This window comes from Arachis ipaensis, chromosome B10 (genome assembly GCF_000816755.2).
Source record: "Arachis ipaensis cultivar K30076 chromosome B10, Araip1.1, whole genome shotgun sequence".
Taxonomy (NCBI): domain Eukaryota; kingdom Viridiplantae; phylum Streptophyta; class Magnoliopsida; order Fabales; family Fabaceae; genus Arachis; species Arachis ipaensis.
Genome location: NC_029794.2, coordinates 375993 through 396036, shown reverse-complemented (window position 1 = coordinate 396036; position 20044 = coordinate 375993). Strand labels below are relative to the sequence as shown.

Sequence of the window (20044 nt, the reverse complement as noted above, 5' to 3'; positions counted from 1 at the left end):
TTCAAAGTTGTGTTTTTTTAATGATTATGAAAATTGAAAAAAATTAGGACTTTGTATGATTTAACAGTTCAAACTTCAAATTTTATTTGAATAGGAAAATAAAATTACTTTTAAATGTATAATATAGAAATAGTATTGACATTTTATCTCAAAAGTATTTTTATTGAATGAAAAATAAATCTATATGGCCACAAGTAATTTTGGGAGAGTCAACTTAATCTTAAATTCTTATAAGTGTCTATTTGGTTTATTTTCCTATGTTTAATCCTTCTAAAATTTAAACCAAACTACATGACTCCACTTTTAAAATCTTCAGTTCAAAAAACCACTTTGGCACTTCTAAATGAGATGGACCAAAGTGGTCGCATAATTTTAACTCTCTAGGTTCCAATTCCTACTATTGTTTTTGGAATATATTCGACTACTCTTTTGCTATCAAAAGTTTAGATTCTTCAAGAATTAATACCTTAATTAATTAAATTATAATATGAATCTTTTGAGAAATACAAACATTTACTTAGGAATTTCAGAAAAAAAAAAAAGTTGAATATACTTAAATATTAAAAGACATTAAAATAAAAACTCATATTATTGAAAAAGGTAGGAATGAAATCTACTTCTAATTTCTAAACCATTTTTAACCTTTCGTTACCTACTGAAAATAGAATAGGATTTCATGATCTACAAGAAATTAAGAATTGTATAGAGAGACCAAGTTGGGCTTCATTCATTTTCAAGTCATTGTTAGACATAGTTAAGCAACATTAGCTCAGTCATATGATGTTACTTGTCCTTCAATATCTTATTTTCCACCCTCTACCATCACCAAATAGTTTAATTTTTAACTTATCTATATTTTTCCCATTTAAAATTTTATATAATCACCTTACAAAATTTTGTAAGGATCAAAACGAAAACAAAATTTAAAATGGTCTACATACTTATAGAAACTGAATATATTTAAGCCGATTTGAAAGTATACTCAACAAATTTTTTGATGTCAATTCTACTAATACTAGTTCATCAAAACAGCTATATGTAAATATGATGACAGCAAGAGCATGAAAAAAATCAAGGGTTTTTTTTTACAACGTATTCCATAACTCAATTAATTTTTGTTAATCAGAAGGCTTTGGAGTTAAGCTGGGGAGGATGAGACCTCTCTGATATGAACTCTTGTCATCAGAGACCCAAGATCCATGATGATGATGATGATGATGATGATGATGATGATGATGAGGAAGAACTCCACTTGATGCTTGTCTTTCTCTAAATGATGCCCATGTAACAGCATACAAACCAGTAATAATCAAAGAACCTCCAAGAATGCTGTTGTTGTCCCAAAAAAAAAACGAATAAGAAAGTTGTGACAACAAAATTTGACAAGGATTTGAGAGAAGGAGTTAGGTAAACCCCTGTTTGATAACTGTTTCAGAACAAAAACTGAGAGGCATAAAACTATGGAGACCGAGACAAATACAAAATCAGGCAAAATGTCATTGTTCTATGAGAATATGCTCAATTTTATGTCCATTATCTCAATGTTTCTGTATTTTATAATACAAGATACTTACCGAACACAACCTAAGCTCTTCAACTAGATAAGCCATCTTGAACAAGTCCTAAAAGAATCTATTTTGAAAACAAAAAAATGAAGTGGTGTGTTGTGCTGATGTTAATGTCTACTCTACTTATTGAACAATGCATCAAAATAGGAGACGTACCTTCCCATGTAAATTGGACTTCCAAGGAAAATTCTAGACAAGAGAGCAGAAGCACCAGGTTGAAGTGGATTATAAAGAGCAACCATTGCTGGCCCTAGTATCTTGTTGCACCATGTAATCAGTCCATAGTTAAGGGCAGATGCGATAACACCCTGGAGAAACAAGGAAAACATTTGTGAGCATAATGAACTGCTCGCTTACATTTCTGCCAATGCAAGACATTTTTACATCTCTTGCTTCACCATACAGAAAGAAACTGCCAAAATGTAAACCAGAGAAATCCCATCTCGTTCTTGACTATGCTAAAAAAAGTGCAGTATCATCATCACCATGTTAATAAATGCCTAGGTTGACTCTTATTAGTAATAATCCCTTCATTGTGGATGGCCTCCATTACAGAAACACACATACTCTCATCGAATGAGCTCAATAAAAAAGAAAAAAAGTGGTTCAAAACAATGAATAGGGAAAATGGTCCAACACGATTGGCAATAAATAGTAATGTTCACAACACTGAAGACTAATCTGACATTCAGGTGACTCACAGCATAAATAACAGCAAGTGTCTCAGACTGCGTCAAAATCCAGTCGGTCGCCTCATTTGTCACGAACATTGATGTGATCACCATTAGTAGAGCTCCGAAGAAGTATGAAAATGCAATGACAGATAAGTTTGCAGGATATTTTTTTAGTATTGGTGCCTGAAAATCATTCATGGTAATTAAAGCATTAAACATATCAAAATCTCCACATTTATATGAACATCAAACATATAGGAATACAGAAATCATTCACAAAGACTGCTATTTTTTTTCTCCCTCTCCCTTTGATGCAATATATACATATATACCTGAATGGCAAGAAAAGCAGCCATGCACAAGGTGTTCCCTATGAAACACAGAACCCCAAGATGAAAATGATCGAGTCCAAGATCCATTAAACCAGTAACCAACCATCCAGAAGGCTCTGGTTGACCTTTAGCACTGATTTCATTATGCGAAACAAAGTCCATTTCGGCATACCCTACGACAGCCGGACCTCGGTACAAAACCATCAAAATAGCACCAAAAACACAGACAAGAGTTCCACCAAGCTTGGCCAAACCCTCATATCTTAGCAAATTCACTCTTTCTGTGCTGCATGAATAATAAGTTGATGAATGTATCCACAAATATGCATCCAAAAATTGAAGTAATTAGCAAGAGGGGAAAGCAAACTAACCCCATGATTACAGCAAAGAGAAATGTAAAAACCGGAGTGGCTGGCTGTATTGCAGCAGCATAAGTTGGATTAGTATAGCTTAAACCAATAAGAAACAAAAGATGGTTCCCAAATATCCTGAGCATATGTGAATGAATCCAGAATCAAATCATTAAGAAAAGAAAAGAAAAAAAGGGTAATGTAATTGAAAAGATGGATGAAGAATGAAGAAGCTCGCTCACCCGGTTAATCCAAGAAAGAAGAAGGAGAAGAGGAGGTGCTTGGTGAGGGGAGGGCGCGTGCGTCTTTCACGGAAGAAGGCGAGAGGGGCGAGGATGGAGAGGGCGAGGAGATCGCGGAAGACGCAGAAGACGATCTGGTTGACGCCAACGTTGAGGGCTAATTTGGTAATTACGTGATAGCCACCGCTGAAGAGCTGAACCATGGCCATGGCCCCATGCGCCTTCCATATCTCATTGTTGTTACTGTTGCTCCACCCCATTCCGTTCAAAACGATCTTTGATTTTCAGATGGAACTTGAACATCCAATCCGAATGCTATGGCCGGCTTCTTTTCTACTCCTTTCTCATTGTCTTGTCTCTTGTGTTGCGTTGTGTCCCTCACTTCTACAATTTTAATTCTGTAAGGTAATAATCTTTTCATTCCATAAGTCTTCTCTTCATAATTATATATGAAAAAATATATATTCACAAAAAATTTTATTAGGGGTGAGCACGGATAGCGGGTCTATTCCGAACCGAACCAATTAAATTGATTTTGGAACTAACGGGTAATTGGGTCTAATCCGAACCAAACCGATGACTTTTGTTAATGATTGGTTCGAGTATCGGTTTTGGAGGTGTGGAACCCGAACCAACTCGCGAACCCGATCATATATTAATTAAATAAAAAATTATATATGACTTTTCCATTAGACAATGATTATTCATTATTAATATGTTTGGATTTTAATGAGTTTAGTTTTTAATATATTTGGTGTTTAACATGTTTGGATTATTTCTATTAATGTTACATGTTTATTGTACTTGTTGAATTTTTAAGATAAAAAATTAATTTTTTTTTTTATGAATTTCAAAGTCATCGGATACCCAATTACCCAAACTGAACCAATTGGTTCTTAATCGGTTTGGTTTGGTTCGGATACATATACAAAAAAATGTAAATCTAAACCAAACCGAATCAATTATATTTTGATCGATTCGGTTCTAATTTTACCATAAACCCGAATCAAACCGACCGTGCTCACCCCTAAATTTTATTACAAATATTTGTTCAAAAGATTTTAGAAATTAAATTTTTATGTGATTTTTTTAAAATTGATTAAAAAGTATTTTTATTTTTAAAATTTATTGATTTTTTGCAAGTCCTTCCTCTTTTTTTTTTTTCTTTAAGAGAAGCACTAGTTTTGAATTATTTTATTTGTTTCGTCTGGGTGAACCATGTGAGCCCAATTCAATACATTTTTGTCCAAAAAGATGTTGTACAAGATTTCTGAAGAAAAAAAAAACTCACGATTTTAACTATTTCATGGCTCATAGCCAAAAGTCCAAAACACAAACACAATCTAAACTTGTGGCTGAGGCATGTGATGTAGTAACAAAAGGTGTTTGTCTAGGGAATACTTATGCTCATGGTTTTTAAAAAAAATGACCTAAAAGAGTTTATGAATACAATTTTGAGAATGACTTAAATAGATTTATGAATAAATGATCATTTGTATTTATGAAAGATGAAAATACTGATATATGTATTCACTATTCACACTAAATCGAAACTAAACTTATATCCACGCAAGATGTCTTCCGTGTGAATATAGCTATAGAAGAAATGTGGAGCGTGGACTTGTGGACTAAGTCTCGATCACCATGAATACAGCTATAGAAGAAATGTGGAGTGTGGACTTGTGGACTTGTGGACTCAGTCTCGATCACTATGAATACAGCTATAGAAGAAATGTGGAGCGTGAACTTGTGGACTTGTGGACTCGTGGACTCAGTCTCGATCACTATGAATACAGCTATAGAAGAAATGTGGAGCGTGGACTTGTGGACTCAGAGGACTTGTAGACTCAGTCTCAATCACTATAAATACAGCTATAGAAGAAATGTGGAGCGTGAACTTGTAGACTTGTGGACTCAGCAATGGAGTATTGACATTATAAAACCAGCTGTGTATTTTATATTGGTATCTACATCAAGAAGAGGATGTTGGATGAGTTTTTAAGGGGTTACTTTTGCATTGTTTAATTTAGTAGGATGTTGTTACTATATTTTTCTGTTAAATAATCTGAGAGAACATCATATACATGATAGTTTTTCAGATATGGCCTCATCATTGAGTGTATGTGATTCTTTTTATTTTTTGGTGGTATTTCCATCTGTTCACATAATATTGGAATCAACCTGCATGAAGTCACTTCGATTTAAAGTGAATCTTACACCTTATATTGATAATTTGCTGTACTATTTAGGTCATATCAAAATTTTTTAGCACAAGTATGTTTAGCTTTATAGGTCTTAATGTAAAGAAATTTTTTTCATCGAATATTGACCTAGTAAATTATTTTGATTTGAAAAAAATGTTTGAATAATTTGGCTACTATGCATACAAAAAAATGTATTAGTATAATCCAAAAACTCTTGATATAAAAGTAGGTCTACATCTTATATATATGAAGATAAGAAAATTAGAAAGGTGTGTAACAAGAAAATATACTTGTGTTAGAAAATTCTAATATGGCCTAAATATATTTGTATTGCTGTGATTATATTTGTATTGTTTATGTTTATGTAAAACAAGCGACTATAAAATAGTATTAGAATTATGTGTATAAAATCTAATTTTGAAAAAATGAAAAAGTTTAGATGATTGTTAAATAAAACCATTAAAAACCTATTTGTTTGATATATGAGTTTTGTAGAGACCTATATATTTGATATGTGATTTTCTTCTGTTTGATGATAAATAATTTGTTTATGAGAAGGATCAATTTGTCTTAATTTAAGAGTCACTAATTTGATGTAACACGTTAAATTATTCTGTTATTACTTATTAAATTAAAATGAGACTGAAGTATAATCTAATCAACAACGAATGAGGAATCATAATATGCTGATCTGTAGAAGCTATATTTAGCAACATAAGGAGTAAATCAAATCAAGATGCCAACCTATAATAATAAGATGAATTATTAGTCAAAAAATTGTGACCAACTTTGAAGAAACTTGTCTAAGAATCAAGATACCTTAGCATGCATTTGGTTATTGGACACAGCCACAAATAGAAAGAGACATGGTAAATTGGTAATTGAAAATTTACCTATAAAATGCATTATTTTGTACTTGTTTTTTCGTATATTTGTATCTTGTTTCAAATATTAAATATCACTCATCATGAAAATGTTTTTTTTTTTATTTGGTTATTATGAAAAAATTAAAAGAATTTAAAAAACTTGAGAATAAAAGTGATAAACATAAACCAACACAATTGGAAGAATATAAGAACCAGAAAGGACAAAATAAGTATTAAGCGTAGCCTCAGAAGTGAGAACATATCCGAACTGAAAATATCAAGAAGCATTTGGAAATCGAATACAACAACCAATTACAAGATTCCACGTGTCAGAGTTGAAAAATGCACGCGTCGACGAACGCGTCTTCTTCTGTGTGCATACCGCGTCACCCAAGCTTTTACTACGCTACCTATATAAACTCACAAGATCCCAATTTCTTCTCCTAATTTCTCAATTTCTTCTTCTTCAATCTCGATTCGGTGAGTTCCATTTCCAATGATCAATTCATGTTCATAAGCTTTGATAATCTCAAAACCTAGAATTCTAATGTAGTAGTAATGTTTTAATAGTTGATTTGGATCGTCATTGTTGCTGCTGCTGTTATTGGTTCGAACTTTCTGTTTGATCTCTGTAGACCTAGAAATTTATTTCATTTTAGTTTTGGATTATGCTGCATGCAAAGTTTGCAACTTCATCAGTAAATTCGATTGGATTTGGATATAATTCCATGATGATTGATTTTTGTGAATGATTCAGATTACAAAACATGGGTGGTGGGAAGGATAAGCATGATGAAGGTGACAAAGGACTTTTCACAAACCTTGCCCAGGGCTTTGCTCATGGAGGAGGACATGGTTACCCACCTGGGCAATACCCTCCACAACAAGGGTACCCTCCACAAGGTTACCCTCCACAACAGGGGTACCCTCCACAAGGTTACCCTCCACAACATGGGTATCCTCCACAACAGGGATACCCTCCACAGGGGTACCCTCCACAACAAGGATACCCTCCAGCTGGTTATCCTCCTCAACATGCATCAGGTATAAAACAATGTCTTTTGATTTCAACTGCTTTGTCGTCAATGGTTACAAAGTTTTAATTTTGATAATTGAGATTGAGATTGTACTTACTCTACTTTGTACACTAAGCTAACACGTTTTCCTCTCCCATCCAGTGGGGGAAAAGAGTGGTTTGGCTCTGTGAGAGAAAAAGTTTAGTACATGTAACACAATTCTCTGATGTATTGTCAATGTGAAGAGTTTTAATGTTACTTCCCTATTGTCAACCAGATATGCATGATTTTTTATGTTGTTAGAATCAAAATCAAGCAATTTTAATTGTGCTACTATATACAATTTGATGACTGTAAAATGTAAAAGTGTTAATGGCAAAGTATAGTCTGCTTTTTTAAGTTTTGGTAGAATTCAACACTTCTGTAAACCACTTCTAAGGGGAGGTTAATGTTGCCAGGACAAATTGAGAGTAGGTGTAATGAACTTCCACCTAATTTTGAGGGAGATAGTGTAATTTGTCCAAATGTTAATGCTCTGGCAATGTATATTTAGAGGCTTGCTGATTATTTTTTATATAATCGCGGGAAAGATTGAACTCTTGAAAAAGCTGCCTACTTTATAAACAATTCGTGATTGTTTAGCTAATAGAACAATTCAACAACTGAAACCTTATTACTTCCGCAATGACAGAACTTTTGCTATGTCTGATGAGATATGTGCTCTCTTCTTAGCAATCAACATTCCTAGCACACTACTTTATTTATTTTGTATGAAACTTGTTTTTGTTGAAGTTTTTCTGTACCCCAACATTTTGCTTCGTTTGATTTCTTTTTTCCTTGTGTATCATTATCCTTGGCCGTGGCAGCAACTAAGTTCTCTGTTTTTTTTCCCCCTTGCAATATTTGTTTACCAGGATCTCATGGTGGCGGACATGGCGCTATGGGGGCAGTGCTTGCAGGCGGTGCTGCCGCCGCTGCTGCTGCATATGGTGCTCACCAACTTTCCCATGGCTCTCATGGTGCTCACGGAGCTCACGGCGGCTATGCGCATGGCGGCGGCTATGGATATGGTATGCCCCATGGTGGCAAGTTCAAGCACGGCAAACATGGCAAGTTCAAGCATCATGGTGGCAAGTTCAAGCACGGCAAACACGGCAAACATGGTATGTTTGGCGGAAAGTTCAAGAAGTGGAAATGAGGAATGTATAATCATGATACACACTACTAATCGCTTGCTGCTGCATAATGCTTGTGTTGTTAATATATAAATAAAACCATTACATGGTATGATGTTTACTGAATCCATCATCTTTTATTGGTTGACCCTTTTTCATTTTTTTCCCCGGATATATCTGTACTTTCTTTTGGCTATGACAATGATCGCTGATGATAATTTCAATTACCTTCCTGAATTTCATTAGAACGACACAATGATTGCTGGATAACATGGGGATCCTTGAGGTTTTTAATTTATTTATGCCTTTCTAGGCAGCAAGAAGCAATAGATTGATTTAGCATGTTCCTTTGTTATTTATTTCTTCTAATAATGTAGCTTTTGAAATTCAGCATTGTCTAATATTAGCGTGACGAAACAACGAAATCATTCTCTTTTCCATGTGTGATGTGAAATTTCTCATCTATTTGCATGGTGATCATACTGCTACCATGTTGCTTAACTAAAGCTATTTGTATCTCTAAGTGGATATTTATTTGAGATGCTAACTTAGATATAAGAGCATAATAATAAATAAGGATCATAAACTCATCAATGATATTTAAAAAAAAAAAAGACATTAGCTTATATTTCCTCCAAGTTTAATATAATTTAATGGTAATTTGATATATATTTTCTTTATGAAGGAGAAGTTGATTAAACAATTTTTATATCAAATCTCAAAAGGGAGGAAAAAAAATTCTTAAAAAAAGGTTGTAACAAAGTTGGGTCAATATTTTGGTTTTCCTATTCTTAGTTGCATCGTTTATATATTGATGAGGCAAAGGCAAATCACCAAGTGAGGTGTTTGAGCTGAAATTTTGTTTGCCACAACCACGAGTATCAAACTAATTGTAAGAACTGAAACAAATATTTGAAACTTTTCTATACCAAAATATCTCTCGGAAAAGAAAATAGGAACTAAAAACTAACATATTTAACTCCTAAATATCATGTGATAAAATTCAACGTCTCTAATATAGAGTAAATTTTTATAGTGGTCTTTGAAATTCAGTCGATTATCTAATTTGGTTTCTCAAATTTTAATTTCATTACAGTGGTCATTATAGTGGTCTCCTAGATCGAATTTCAGGCACCATGATGGTTCCTGGACTCCTTTCCGATACTGAATCAGTAATTGCAATGATAATATGGCACTCCATTGGTAACTTCGCACCAGAAAAGAGTCCAGGGACCATTATGATGTCTAGAGCTCGATTTAGGAAACTACCATAGTGAAATTGGAATCAGGAGGACCAAATTGAGTAATCGTTTGAATTTCAGGAACTATTACGAGGATTTACTTGTCAAATATTATAATCACAAGTATGCAATTTAAAGAAATCAAAAGGGTAAATGAGTGCACCTCACAAATCCAAATTGCAGGCTTCCATTTCTCTAGTCCGCAATGCTAATATAATTTGATAAAAGGACAAAAATTTCCTCAATTGCTACACAAGATCCAATTGTTTGCTAATTCCTCTATAATAACTTACATCCTCAATATGGATACAAATCTTACTTTGCTTTTGTAAAGTATACATTGTTGGCCTTCACAATCACGGTTAGAAACTAAACCAACTTTGCACTTGGGTCTCTTACTCCCCTCAGTATATCAATGAATTTGATCTTCACCAAGGTGGATGATCGTCCTCTGGTGTTTGAGGGGGAATTGCTTTCCATCCAGGTTTCTCATCCCAGTACATATCGTAATATATGTGACCGGGATCATGATCAAGCACGCAGCACCATATGCCTACGTATCGCTTGACACGGTTTCTGAATTTCTCTTCCCTTTCCTAGAAAACATAGAAGCATGGTATCCGAAGTTCAGAACATGGTAACTATTTTTCTTTGTATCTTTGAAGCTAACTCAAAGTAAAATTTCATATTCAAGAAGCAAAACATGGCCTTACCTTGTTAGTGAAACCTGTGAAAGCATCTTGCACTGAAGAGAACTTGATAACTTTGACATCCTTGAATGGTGAGAAAATTTTCATAAACTGCAAATGCAAGTAGAGCAAAACCATGTTAAGTATCTGCATTTCATAAACAAAGTATATCTATATATATAAAGCTGGTGCAGAATAAGAATATCGAATACCGTCTCTTCATTGCTATGTTTTGGAAACTTGAGAAATCCCCCAAGGGTGGTATTATCTGATGCATCACAATCAGGGGTTCCTTCTTTGCAGAGTTGAACATCAAGCCATGAATTTTTAACCTGAACTCAGTAACCAAAGGAAATGACTTTTAATAATCAACAAAAAAGAATCATTACTCAGAATTGTTTGCAGTTAACATTGATTCACCTCCGATGGCAGAGAAGGATTATCAATTATTGAGTATTCTCTAATAGCTATTTCAGGGCCAAACTCTTCTTCTGGGAGTTTTTTCAACATAACATTCACCTGCAATGTATTGCATTTAATAAGAAGCATACGGCAGTGATGATAAAATATTTTAAAAATCCAAGATACGAAATTTAAAACCATATTAAATATACACTTGTTTCAATAAAATGTTACGGGTGTATCAAGCTTACACTGACTCAAACTTGGATCCAAAAGCATTGATATCAAATGATGTAAAAGAGAAAATGAAAAGAGATCACTTGAATAGGAAATACCTCAAATACATGATCCAAAGGACAGAGAAAAGGTTGCCTAGTCAAAGTCCCTTCTAAAACGCCGGGATGAGGATACCATAGCCTATCAATCCTGCACCATAGTGGAGGCATGACCTAAACAGACACAAAGATCCAACTTTAGGATAAATATATTGAAACCATTTTAGCATGTTACGGTATGAAAGAAGGTACATGGCTAACAAACGTATCAGTAATGAGAACTGTGTTAATAGTATTAAGCCAAAAAACAATGGGCATCCATGATGAGAAGTTACAATTCAACATGAACACAATGAGTGTATGATCCAAGAAATCAGTTTTTACCAGTGTTCTGTTCAAAAGGGAAGCAATTGCAAGTGCAGTCCTAATCTGTTTGATCTGCGAAAAATCGTGAACCATAAATATTAGAATGTTATAACATTATTTCCCTAAACATTAAAAGGATCAGGTCGATACATACATACTTGGTAATTAACAAGGGCAAAATGTGATTCAACATTATGTTCTCCACTTAACAACAAGCCTTTTGGGATAAATGGCTTAAATGACAAGAAGCCCCCTGCAAAAGTTCTTCTAAAAGTTAGGTTGTAGCAATATCTCAGAACTTAAATCATAAAAATTCACTGATCAGTTGACACACTAGAGTGACAACTTCTAATTTTTGGCATCAGAAGAACTTAGAATAAAATTAAAAGGTGCAATGATATCGATTAATTCATGCAGCCAACCCCCACCAGGTGGTATAAGGCTTTGTTGTTGTTGATTAAAAGAATACAATTAAGTTAATGATCAGTGAACCCAAAGTTATGGAGCAAAAGCAACTGAGTACCTGGAGGATTATAGTATTCCGGTGGATCATGGAAAAGCATGGCTTCTCGCAGTCGGTGACGCTTTCCTTCAGTGCCTCCATATTGAAATGTTGTGTGCACAGCATAAGGCTTCAACCTTAGCTGCTGATACATAGCCTGCAGTACAAATTGTGGAGTACATAAACGAAGGAAAGAGAAAAATTATACTTATGTATGTATGTATGTATGTATCATACTGCTTCCTACCTGGACAAAATATGTATGGCCACTACAGAAAATACTTGCAGGCAAAATTCCCAGCTTCAGATTTCCATCAAATGCATAAACAAGTCCACTGTCATCACCAACGGATGGTCCTAGGCTTTTGCGTACGATATCATTAAAGCCATTCTGATCCCATATCTTGTCATCAGCTAGAAGCATTTCTTTCCATTGCTTTGCCAGCTTTTTTGACGACTCTGAGGGTCTCCAATGGAAAATTCCTATGTTGTAGGCTCCACTAACTATTCAAAGGTGATAGACAATATCATCAATATAGAGTATTGAAAACAACTAAACATGAGAAAAAGCATGCACAATTAAAATCATGACAATTAAGTGCTCAGCAACATATCATTTTCACCTTCATTCCAAACTTCGAGACTATCATCAACAACTGTTGGTATTAACTGATCACTTGAAGTCAAAACATCTGCTTCTGGATAGCGAGCAAGATATGGAAGCGGGTTCTGTTTTATGAGTGCATAATTGAATGTATAAGTTATCAAAGAGTAGCATACCAGATTGTGCATAATAAATGCAACAGATAAGAAATAATAATAATAATAATAATAATAATAATAATAATAATAATAATAATAATAATAATAATAATAATAATAATAATAATGACAACAGAAAAGTAAAGAAAAGAGATTAAACAAGATAAAATGGATCAGGGAAGAATGAGGGACTGGATAAATGCTATAGCAACCTGGAAAAGAAACTGAATGAAACCTCTGTCATTGCATACAAAGTAGATGAAAGGAAAACATTGTAGCCAATACAAATTTTACTTCTTTTGGAATTGAAATATTATTCAAAAGGGAATGACTACAGAAACATATAAGTAAAAATGAAGATCACCTGCATCCAAACCATGTCGGTATCGCACATCAACAGCTCGAAACCAAAAGGAAGTATGGCATCTATTAGAATAACTTTTTCTCTTCCCATTTTATGAAATGTTGGAGACCCCCAGCCAACATCCACTGTGCTCATATGGCTGCCCATGTCAAAAACTGGCACCCCTTTCCAATATAGTGCCTCCAATAATTTGGTGTCCATCGCACCTGAAGAATAGATATCAAACACATTTTACAAGGATCAATTGATGGTGTAAATACCAGAAATGCATTTCTCGCAAGGCATCACTGCACATCTAAGCAAGGAGCATGAGAAAACAAAATAAGGCTTGAATGGCTCACCAACAAGAAAATTAGTGACTTCCATATCTGTCAATTGTTTCACCCAAGTCAGAATAAAATCCATGAATGCATAGTTACCAAAGGTCACTATTACAACATTATCTTTCACCCTTTGCTGAACCAGCTCTTTGGTCAGTCGGAAAGTCTCCAAAGCGGGCATCTTTTTGTCGAGTGGAGGAACATCCCATAGAGACTTTGTCGATGCATTTTGAGGCTCCAGAGAAGGTGGGGGCACATTATGAATCACTTCTGGCTGGGAAATGTTGAGTGTTTGATCCCTAGGAGGCTGATTATCATCTGGAAAAGTAAGAAATAACTTTCAAAATCCTTTGAAAACATGATGGAAGAAAAACAAGGCTAGAAGTCACAAGTGTCTTATACAATACACCATTAACAAAAATAGGAAGGTTACTAAGTTACTAGCAAACATAGACAACTCAACTAAAAGAAGTGCACAGACTATAATTGCAATGATGAACTATAATGAAAAACGTTGTTTGTTGTGCACAAAAATGCAAATCGGAGCCTAAAGAGGTGATAGATTTGATCATCTTTGTCTTTTTGAACAATAAGTAAGCTCTTCCAGAAGAACACTACACAATGTAGGGGGTGTAGCCTTTCCCATTAACACGAAACAAACCTTCTTTACGGGAAGAATGAATTTTCATGCTAAAAGGGTATACTATATTTAAGCTAAAACTACCGAGCACAGCCACAAAAAGCTGCAATTGTTATGCATACAACAAGTCAACAATAGATAACAGAAAAATGACTTCCAACAATAAGAACACTCTACACTATGATGAGCACACAGCAACATTGTTACAGTCCTAAAATTCAGAAGGGTACATCAGATTCAAGCCAAAACTTTCAAGTCCTTGCAGGGCAACAAGCAAAGGCATGATTTTTAGAGAGGCATAAAAGAGATTTTACTTCAGAAATCTTCTACATAATTGAAGAAAAAAACTGAAAACTGATTTCTATGATAATCTACTCTCTTTCTTCAGCTTAAAAAAAAAAGTGTTTTTCCGGCGAAATAAGCTGAGACAAACACACCTTTATTGAGAAAGCAAAAGACACACATGATCGAGAATGCATAGAGAAACAGTAAAAGGAAGAGTAACAGCAGCAGAAGTAAAAGAAGTAAGAAAGGAACTCACGAGAGAAGGAAGAAGAAACAGTGGAAGGTGAAGAGAGCAAGTTGTTGGAAGAGTAAATTGCAGAGAAGACATAGAAGAAGGAAACAACGATTCCAATGATGACAACGGTGTAGATCGTGAGGAACAGAGGCTTCGATTGGGCCACTTCCTCACACCCATTTCTCCACGCCATTACTGTAACCTTTGTCGCAAATTGAAGAACAGGAACCACTGCTAACTTTGTTGTATCAAACACATAATCAGCATCATTGGTTCATGTTCGTGTTTTTGTTTCTAGCTTCATTTCATTGAGTGAAGAGACCAGAACCCAGAACCCAGAATCGAGATTTGGGTTTTGGTGATTGGAAGAAGCAAATGAGATTGAAAAGTTTCCAAATTTTTTTATGGGTGTTGGTATCGATGATGCGCGGGGTTTGGTCAACGAATCAGTTTTGCTCAACCATGACTATGCCCATATTTATTTTTTATTGAATAAATAAAAATTTATCTATTAATTTATATTGATTAATGTAATATATTTAAATATGCATATAATTATATTAATTTTTTTCAACTTTAGTTGAGAGAGACTTGCTTATTCTTGGATTTTAACTTTGTATTTTTCTTTCTCTTTGATTGGATTTTGGATATTACACCCTTAAATTAAATTAATTTATTTAAAAATGATGCCATCTTTTCCGGTGGTCTAGAATCTAGATCTGAAGAAACATGAAAGATGAAACTTTAAAATAAATAATAAATAATAAAACAAAGTATACCAAAAAAATTAAAATAATGATAAGTCATAGCATATAAGTAACATCCCTTTGTAATGCATGAGAGGAACGGCAACCTGTATCATTTTCGAAGATGTAATTATATAAGAGCAATGCTAGGGGCCAGCAACTTTTGTGATTGGTAGCCATCAAATAGCCATCAATGATGATCTAATGGTGTGAGATTGGTGTGAGATTTCATCCAATGACTCACCTTTATCTGCTGGTTATATGCTGGCCAAAATTCAACAAAACTGCTGGCCCCTAGACTTTTCCATTATATAATATATCAATTCAGCACTGTAAAATCAAATGCAAGAGACATGTTCAGTGATGATCGATTAAATTAAATTAAAATTAAAGTCTACTGCAATAAGTTTTTTTCTGTGGTGACTTACTGCAATAGGTTATAGCTCGTGAAAATTCTTCGCATGGTAAAATTTACCTAACTATCTCTATGAATAGATTTGGCAAACTTGTTAGAAGAAAAAAAAGTACGTTTTAACTTTTTTTTGAAAATTTCAATTTTTGATTTGATAATTTTTTATTCACGAATGTAGAAGTGATTCTGTATTTAAAATGATTTAAAATGACTTTGGCAGTTTGAGAAGTTTTAAAAATAGCTTTTTTAAACTTTTAATTTTTGAAAAGTAGTAGTATTAATGTTTGATATAATTTTTAAAATTAAATTGTAACTTTCTAAAAAGCTATTTAGAAGTTTATAAATAAGTTATTTTATCACATCTTTTTATATTTTACCAACAGGCTTTTAGTTATTAATATTTAATTTTTATGCAAATTATTTAAGTTGATGTCTATTTTAGTAATTTTTTTTATCTTAAAGTTATTTTAAGAAATGGAATCCAAACAATATTTATTTTATTATAATCTATTTTGATATAAAAATTACCTAACATAAATCACCTTAATTAATACAAACTTATTTTTTATTAAAATTAAGTTTATAAAATTAATTTTATATAAATTCGCGTTTATAATCCAAACACACAAATAATAAAAAATTAAAATCCAAACCAAGGTACACGTGGCTTTCATTGTATACATGATCACATTACATTCAAATTAGAGCTGGAATGCAGAAAAGAATTTGCAACTTGTCACCAATTCCAAACACTTAATACTTAATTAATTGTTATAGAATGGTTCCCATTTTGAGAATGCGACTAAATTGTTAGGTATTAAGGTGTTACATGTCAACATAAAAAAGTCAAGAGTTTTTATTAGTGGCTTGGTTCAAGTAACATGTATACAATTAATAGAGATTAATTAGGGATAGAATAGAGTATAATTTAATAATTTATTTGACTTTTTCGTGGTTTTTACACCGTTTTATCGTGAGACACATGCTAATATAATATGTAATTGAAAATTAAATTCTTAGTTAAATGCAAACAAAACTCATTTTCATTGGAAAGGTTACTAACCTTATTAAATCAAACTATATGATCTATTTATCATTTCTTTCTTCAGATGTAGAACTACAATATTGTCTGCTATCATATCTATTACTACATCACACTTTTTTTTTGGCCTTTACTACATCACACTTGTGTCAAAAAAAGAACTACATTGGGCTTCATAAGCAGAGCCCAAAACAGTTTTTAAGCCCAAAACAGTTTTTAAGCCCAAAACACTCACTCCAAAAAACAAACACTTCCTCACTTTCTTCTCCGGTGAACCTCGCCACCAATCCCCACCTCCTTCTTCTTCTCCTCTCAGTACGTTCCAGTTATTTCTCGTTCAACTTTGCTTTTGGTTGTTCGTGTTCATTTTTTTTATTCGATTGATAATGTAATTCTTTTGCTTTTTGGTGCATGAAATTTGTGAGCTGTGACAAAATTTCAAGCACCGTTGAAATCTAGCTGTCATTGCTGTTACCGATTGTTCTTGAATGGAAATTGAGATGCCAGATGGGCAGATCCCCAAACAGCTAAGGCCATTCTGAAATTTGAATGCTTTGAAGGTACTATTACTTTTTCATGTTTTGTTTGGTTGCCAATTCATTGGATGGAGTATTATTACATGTTTAACTTCACAACTAATTGTCATGCAGATCACATATTCAGGTGATTAGGGGACCAATTTGATTTAGTGGAAATTTGGATGAATTGTCCAAAGGCCAATGCATGTGCTATTTGACCATCATCGTGTGCCAACTAAATCCATTCATCTTCTTCACCAGTTTTTTCTGTCATTGGCCAAGTCTTCAAACCCCACAACGCTCGCAGAGTGCAAACAAATTCATGCAAAGCTTGTAGTCACCCAATGCATCTCGCAGACGCATTTGGCAAATAACCTTTTAAGCCTTTATTCAAAATGTGGCCAATTCAGCTATACCCACCATCTGTTCGACCAAATGCCCCACAAGAACGTTGTTACCTGGACAACATTAATTTCTGCAAATCTTAGAAATGGGTATCTCCCAAAAGCCTTTGACATGTTTAATCACATGCGTGAGGTTGGTGAGAGTCCCAATGAGTACACGTTATCTGCACTGCTCCGCGCTTGTGCTGATCCTGGTTTGAGGGATGTTGGTTTGCAGCTTCATGGTTTGTTGGTTCGGTGTGGCCTTGAGAGGGACAAGTTTGCTGGGAGCTCTCTTATGTATATGTACTTTAGCAGTGACAGCGATCTTGAAAGTGCTTGTTGTGTCTTTCATGAATTGTTGGAGAGGGACCTTGTTGCTTGGAATGTCATGGTTTCTGGATTTGCTCAAGTTGGTAAATTTGGTGTGGTGAAGAGGTTGTTTAGTGAAATGAGGGAGGTTCACTTCTTGAGACCTGATCACAGCACTTTTATTGGCTTGTTCAAGTGTTGTTCTTCGTTGGACCAAGTTAGGGGAGTTCATGGGCTGGTGTTTAAGTTTGGTGCCGAAGTTGATATGGTGATTGGCAGTACTCTGGTTGACTTGTATGCTGAATTTAGGGACATAGATTCTTGCAGGAAAATCTTTGACTACATGGAGGAAAAGGATAGTTTTCTCTGTAATTCGATCATTACAGCCTATACCAAGAACAATAGAGGCGAGGAAGCTGTGAATATCTTCAAGGATTTATGTAGACAGAGGATGAAGCTTGAGCAGCATGTGTTATCAAGTACTTTAAAAGCCTGTTTTGAATTAGAGGACTTGAACACTGGAGTTCAAGTGCATGGCCAAATGATAAAATATGGGCATCAAAACAATTGCTTTATAGCAAGTGTGTTGTTGTCTCTCTATTGCAGTTTTGGTGAACGAGCAGATGCAGAAAAGTTGTTTAGAAGGATTGATGATAAAGATATTGTAGCATGGAACTCTATGATCTTGACTTATGCTCAGCTGGAGATGGGATCTGATCTCTCCATGCAACTATTTCAAGAACTTCGAAGAACTACATCTTTGCAAATTCAAGGTGCCACTCTAGTTGCTGTTCTGAAGTCTTGCAAGAATAAACCGGAGTTAACTGCTGGTCAACAAATCCATTCACTTATAGTGAAATCAAGTATAAGTCATCTTACTTTGGTTGGCAATGCATTAGTCCACATGTACTCTGAGTGTAAACAAGTGGATGATGCCTACAAAGCTTTTCTTGACATTGTTCATAAAGATGATAGTTCTTGGAGTTCTATAATTGGAACTTGTAAACAAAATGAGATGGAATTTGAAGCATTAGAGCTATGCAAAGAGATGTTAGCCGATGGAATCACTTTCACCAGTTATAGCCTTCCTTTATGCATCTCAGCTTGTTCGCAGCTTTCAGCAATAGATGTGGGAAAACAATTCCATGCTTTTGCCATCAAGTCTGGTTACAACCAAGATGTCTATGTTGCAAGTTCCATTATAGATATGTATGCTAAATACGGAAACATGGAGGACTCAAAGAAAGTTTTCGTTGAACAACAACAGGCGAATGAAGTAATTTATAACGCCATGATATGCGGATATGCACATCATGGAAAAGCATTGGAAGCCATAAAAGTTTTCAGTATGTTGGAGAAGAATGGCTTGACGCCTAACCGTGTAACTTTCTTAGCTCTGTTTTCAGCTTGTAGTCATGGCGGTTATGTTGAAGATATTTCGAATTTCTTTACATTGATGCTTCATAGATACAAGATTAAGCCAGAATCCGAGCATTACTCGTGCCTAATTGATGCCTATGGTAGGGCAGGGAGGCTAGAGGAAGCTTACGAAATAGTGAAAAGGGATGGAAGTGAAGCATCATGGAGAACACTACTGAGTGCATGTAGCAATCATAATAACACAAAGATTGGAGAAAAATCTGCTCTGAAGATGATAGAATTAAATCCCAGCCATCATGCTTCGTATGTTCTACTTTCAAACATTTATAGTGCAGAGGGAAAATGGGAAGAAGCCCTTAAATGGAGGGAGAAAATGGCCAAGAGTCATGTGAGGAAAGATCCAGGAAATAGTTGGTTAGTCTGAGGATCATTTACATCCTACCCACATATTTTTAATTGTATAGAAAGATGCATTTTATTTTATGATGATAGCTAATGTAAATTTATAACAAAAAGATTTTTCTTTTTTTTTTTTATAAAAAAAAAAGGGGAATCACATTATAATACATAAATGAGGAAGTTTAGGAACCAGCAACTTTTGTGTTTTGTGGCCAGTACTTAACCATTAAAAGAAAAGTGAGTGATTTTTCACCATTTGATGTAATCTCACATCATTAAAAACACTATTGATGGTTACAAAACACAAAAATTGCTGACCTCCTAACACTCCTCTACATAAATAG

The 20044-nt window shown here is 34.3% G+C and overlaps 4 protein-coding genes across 5 annotated transcripts; 2 read left to right on the top strand and 2 right to left on the bottom strand.

Moving 5' to 3' along the window:
* Positions 942–3580, bottom strand: LOC107622705 (WAT1-related protein At4g19185). Of its 2 annotated transcripts, none has more exons than XM_016324689.2 (6): positions 3167–3580; positions 2946–3062; positions 2575–2860; positions 2270–2425; positions 1725–1876; positions 942–1329 (listed from the first exon to the last, which is right to left on the bottom strand). In XM_016324689.2, exons 1-6 carry the CDS (start codon positions 3424–3426, stop codon positions 1119–1121), a joined length of 1182 nt encoding a protein of 393 aa, XP_016180175.1. In that variant the 5' UTR covers positions 3427–3580; the 3' UTR covers positions 942–1118. The 2 variants fall into 2 exon arrangements, with proteins under 2 accessions (XP_016180175.1, XP_020969468.1); XM_021113809.1 differs by having other exon boundaries at positions 2946–2989.
* Positions 6571–8782, top strand: LOC107622994 (glycine-rich protein A3). The gene is made up of 3 exons (XM_016325087.2): positions 6571–6716; positions 6994–7280; positions 8167–8782. The coding sequence occupies exons 2-3, from the start codon at positions 7004–7006 to the stop codon at positions 8448–8450; spliced, it is 561 nt and encodes a 186-aa protein (XP_016180573.1). The 5' UTR covers positions 6571–6716; positions 6994–7003; the 3' UTR covers positions 8451–8782.
* Positions 9754–14969, bottom strand: LOC107623358 (arabinosyltransferase XEG113). The gene is made up of 13 exons (XM_016325585.2): positions 14530–14969; positions 13370–13666; positions 13029–13234; positions 12526–12631; positions 12150–12406; positions 11924–12059; positions 11559–11653; positions 11419–11472; positions 11095–11208; positions 10778–10876; positions 10570–10689; positions 10382–10468; positions 9754–10264 (listed from the first exon to the last, which is right to left on the bottom strand). The coding sequence occupies exons 1-13, from the start codon at positions 14699–14701 to the stop codon at positions 10097–10099; spliced, it is 1911 nt and encodes a 636-aa protein (XP_016181071.1). The 5' UTR covers positions 14702–14969; the 3' UTR covers positions 9754–10096.
* LOC107624279 (pentatricopeptide repeat-containing protein At4g33170-like) lies at positions 16815–19816 on the top strand. The gene is made up of 2 exons (XM_016326766.2): positions 16815–17268; positions 17359–19816. The coding sequence occupies exon 2, from the start codon at positions 17428–17430 to the stop codon at positions 19723–19725; it is 2298 nt and encodes a 765-aa protein (XP_016182252.1). The 5' UTR covers positions 16815–17268; positions 17359–17427; the 3' UTR covers positions 19726–19816.